The sequence below is a fragment of the Setaria viridis genome, chromosome 8, assembly GCF_005286985.2.
Source record: "Setaria viridis chromosome 8, Setaria_viridis_v4.0, whole genome shotgun sequence".
Classification (NCBI taxonomy): domain Eukaryota; kingdom Viridiplantae; phylum Streptophyta; class Magnoliopsida; order Poales; family Poaceae; genus Setaria; species Setaria viridis.
This window is the reverse complement of record NC_048270.2, coordinates 39,653,591-39,657,336: the sequence shown is the minus strand read 5'-3', so window position 1 is coordinate 39,657,336 and position 3,746 is coordinate 39,653,591. Positions and strand designations below refer to the sequence as shown.

Here is a 3,746-nt window from a genome sequence, read left to right as displayed (position 1 = left end):
ACTGGCATCATCCCGTGCATTCACATGGGGTGGTTATATATCTATTTTTAATATACACTACTTGAAAAATGACATTTCATTCACTCTCTTAGTACCGGTCAAATTTTAACCCGGTACTAATATTAGTATTAGTACCCGGTTCAAATTTGAGGCTCCGGAAGACTTTTTTAGCACCAGGATGAAGCACGTCAGACGAACCATCCCAAGCAAGCTGTCCTTGAAAAATCGGCACACACGGGAAGCGAATGCTCTATGGTTCAAACGCACGACGTGCTACCTCCCACGGTGCGAGGGCCGTCCTGGTCATGCCAGTGTGCGTACACAGCACCCAGAGCACGGTGATGAACTCACCGCCGCGCGCCAGCGCCTCCTTGTGGGCCTTCACGTGGAGGTCGCCGGCCGATGGCGCCACATACACCATGACCTCCGTCCAAAGGTCGTTCAGCAGCTCCCACACACGCTCACGCGCCTCATTGTTCTCCTCGGCCTTCTCGATCAGTGCTGTCCCTAACTTGGCCCCGTTGTGCACCATTGTCACGGCCTTTTGCTTCGATTTGCCGATCTCCATCAGCCTCTTGTACCTGGTTCCCTGCAGCGACAGGTGGTACCACCAGCACCCTCCAAGCTCCTTATTCATGTCCTCCTTCATCTTCTTGTAAGTGTGCTCTGTCCCATTCTTGTCGTCCGGAAGAAGCCCCGGGTAAAAGCCCACCAAGTAGGCGCAGTACTTGGACAGCGTCGTCGCCACCTTGCTATGAGATCTCATTTCCTTTTCGTCCTGTGGATACCTCACCTCCATTAGGCCGGTGGCAATGTGACAGGTGAGGATGAACTCAGCAATGCTCTTGCTCTCACACACTGGCAAGAGCAGGGGACGGTATGCCCTGTGCTTCTCCAGTTGCAGTGTGGAGGACCAGGCCGAATTGAGAGGGTCGGCATGGCCATCGATGCCATAGACATCCAAGTGAGCCACCAGATAATCCACGATTGACTTCATTACTTCCTTTGGCACTGCCTTGGTTGGCACCATGAACGGCGAAGGCGACGACAGTTGGAAGAACCCTAGCACGGAGAGCTGCTTGAAGCAGAAGTTAGGGTGGCTTAGCATGCTTCGCACCCACAGGATGCCGCGGATGAGCCAGCACAGGATGCGGCTCTGCCGCCAGTGGAGCTTGGCGGTGTACTCGCAGAGGAGCGACACGATGAGCCAATTGGAGAGGATAAAGACGAGGAACTCCATGACTTCCTCGTAGACGAAGGCCAGGATGAGCAGAGTGGTGGTGCCTAGGTCGATGCTGGCGAACAGCACCTCGGGTGAATGGGCGATGTTTCTCAGGAGGCATCTGGCCAGCGTCGTCGCGCCAGTGTATATGATGTAGTTGTCACTTACGATGCTGTGGTAGGCGTAGGGCACGCTCCCATTGCCACAAATGATGAATGTTAGGAGGCAGAAGGCACAAACTACAATGGGAAACAAGATGTAGTTGGCTAGGAAGAAGAAAGGGTTGGACAACACGACGGGTAGGACGGAATGGTAGTACTCGCAAACGAACTGGGTCTCATCGTTGAAAACTTGGAACAGTGCGACCTCGGCACCTTTCTCCGCCTCCTCCTTCAACATGCCCTTGAAGATGAGGTTCCGGCAGTTCCGGGTCTCCTCTCTTGTTGTGGGAATGTCCTCGAACCTTCGGCGCAGCAGCTTGTAGAGAGCAAAGGAGAGGCAGAGTCTTCTGAGGTGTTCTCTCCGGAGGAGGCTGTCCGGCTCGGCTGCTGCCTGCGTCCAAATGTCACCAACGGTGACAACGGCTGCCTTGTTCAGCTCGACCTGGTAGCCATGCCGGCCAGCCGTCCTCTCCAGGTTGTCTTCTCCCATCACAGTGTACTCGCACTTCTTCAACAGCTCCGACGACGATCCCACGTGCTCCTCTTGCTCTTGTTGGATGATCTGGGCCATGTATGAGTTTAGCAGCTGGGTGTTCCTTCCGTAGGCGAAGGAACGCTCCAGCACCATCTTGACCACGACCCTTTGCAGGAATTTGGCAGCAGTGAGGACCCATAAGGTGCCGTAGATCGCCTTCTTGCCAGGGCTTTTGACATTGTAGAAGACGAGGTAGCCGAGCCAAACAATGCGGGCGAAGCGATCGATGGCGCCTGAGTACCACTGCATGCCCACGTTGACCAGGACGGCCTCCACCTTCTTGCGGAGGAGCTCCACAAGAAGCATCCACATGAGGATCGTCCTAGCTCGAAGTGACAGCTCGTCGCCGACCTGGCCATAACTAGCAGCCGTGGTTGCACCTTGGTTCTTGGCCTCGGAGAAGAGGTAGGACATGACCGGCAGGAAGAGGGACAGGGAGGTGGAGAGGAAGAGGCGGACGCTAGGGTTGAGAATTGCGCTCACGTCGGAGAAGCGGCTGAAGAGGTTGAGGTTGAAGAAGAACACGGCCAGCATAAACATGACCAAGGTGGTGGTCACCATGGTGGCCTCATTGTTCTGGTCGATGTAGGAGGAAGTCAGGTTGTAGACATAGGGGTATACTGTGCTGTTGCAGGAGTCTAGGCCTTTCATTTTCAGTAGTAGTTCAGCCACGCTATGGTACTCCCTCGAATGGACTGCGCATTGGCACAACATATATAGAGGCACACATTGTGATCGCGAGGTGCTACCACAGAATGACGTATCTAACCATATATATCAATTATATAGAGACAGTTAAAGCATATATCTCTGAGGACCAATGGTGGTCACCCTTGGATGATGAGTAATTGACAACGTTATGTTGGTTTGATGTTGCTCTTGGCTTGTGATGTGCAGGTGTAGGATGCGACGTGGCGGTCGATGGCGTGCGGTGAAGGTCAAGTGAAAGGTTCATGCTGATGAACCAAGGGCGGTGAAGGATGAACGCGAGTAGGTTTGGACCGATGGACCCGAGGAGTCCAGGCGAAGTCATGGCCGGTCCACATGGTGCACGGAATGGCGAGAGGGCATGACAGGATGGAGACGGTGTCGGTCGAGTAAAGCGGGAGGCTTGGCGGAGGCCGGACACGCGTCGATATCGAGGAGGTCGCGTGGCGGCCAAGCGAAGATGGACGGTTTGGGTGGTTTGGGCCTCAAAACCACCGCACAGGCAGGTTTCCCGGTTTGGGCCTCAAAACCGGGGGCGAGCCCGGGGCGGCCGGAGCTTCGAGAAGGAGGGCACGTGGCGTCATCGCGAAGCTTGCGTCGAGGTGAAGCAAAGTCGTGAAGGTGGCGTGTCCGTTCGATGCGCCGATAAAAACTTGGACCAAAATACCCCTGTGTGGGTAGTTATCTTAGTTGTAGCTGTAGGGGTAGTATAGTCTTTCGTCCTGGACTATAAATAGGGTTGGGGGCTGGTTATTTCAGTACCTTTTTGCTTAGCAACTCATTATCTTTTGGCTTAGAGGCTAGTCATGTGCAAGTGAGAGGAGAGAGGGAGATTAGAGAGTGATTACTCTTTTCTCTTGATTTCTTTATCTTTAGTGGGTGGATGAAGGGAGGAGGCTAGTTCCTCATCTGGTATAGAAGATGTTCTCGTGATTTAGCTTTATTTGTTATCTCAAATTGTGCTAAATCTTTGATTCCCGAGTGTTTTTCTTTTTCCCTATTTTCGGAACTATTTTTGGGGAATTTTCGTTCATCACGTTTGAGCCCGAATATCATGAGATTGGTTGAACGGAAATGTTGCTAAGACCTTAGAGAGCATCTTTGATATGATCCCCTTCTA

At 53.1% G+C, this 3,746-nt stretch overlaps 1 protein-coding gene across 1 annotated transcript; it reads right to left on the bottom strand.

Moving 5' to 3' along the window:
- Window positions 1-250: 250 nt before the first annotated feature.
- LOC117834658 (uncharacterized) lies at window positions 251-2,569 on the bottom strand. Its single transcript, XM_034714189.1, has one exon. It carries the CDS (start codon window positions 2,567-2,569, stop codon window positions 251-253), a length of 2,319 nt encoding a protein of 772 aa, XP_034570080.1.
- Window positions 2,570-3,746: the final 1,177 nt, after the last annotated feature.

Coding starts and splice junctions, on each gene's coding strand:
- LOC117834658 (XM_034714189.1), bottom strand. CDS start 2,569: ATGAAAGGCCTAGACTCCTGCAACAGCACAGTATACCCCTATGTCTAC.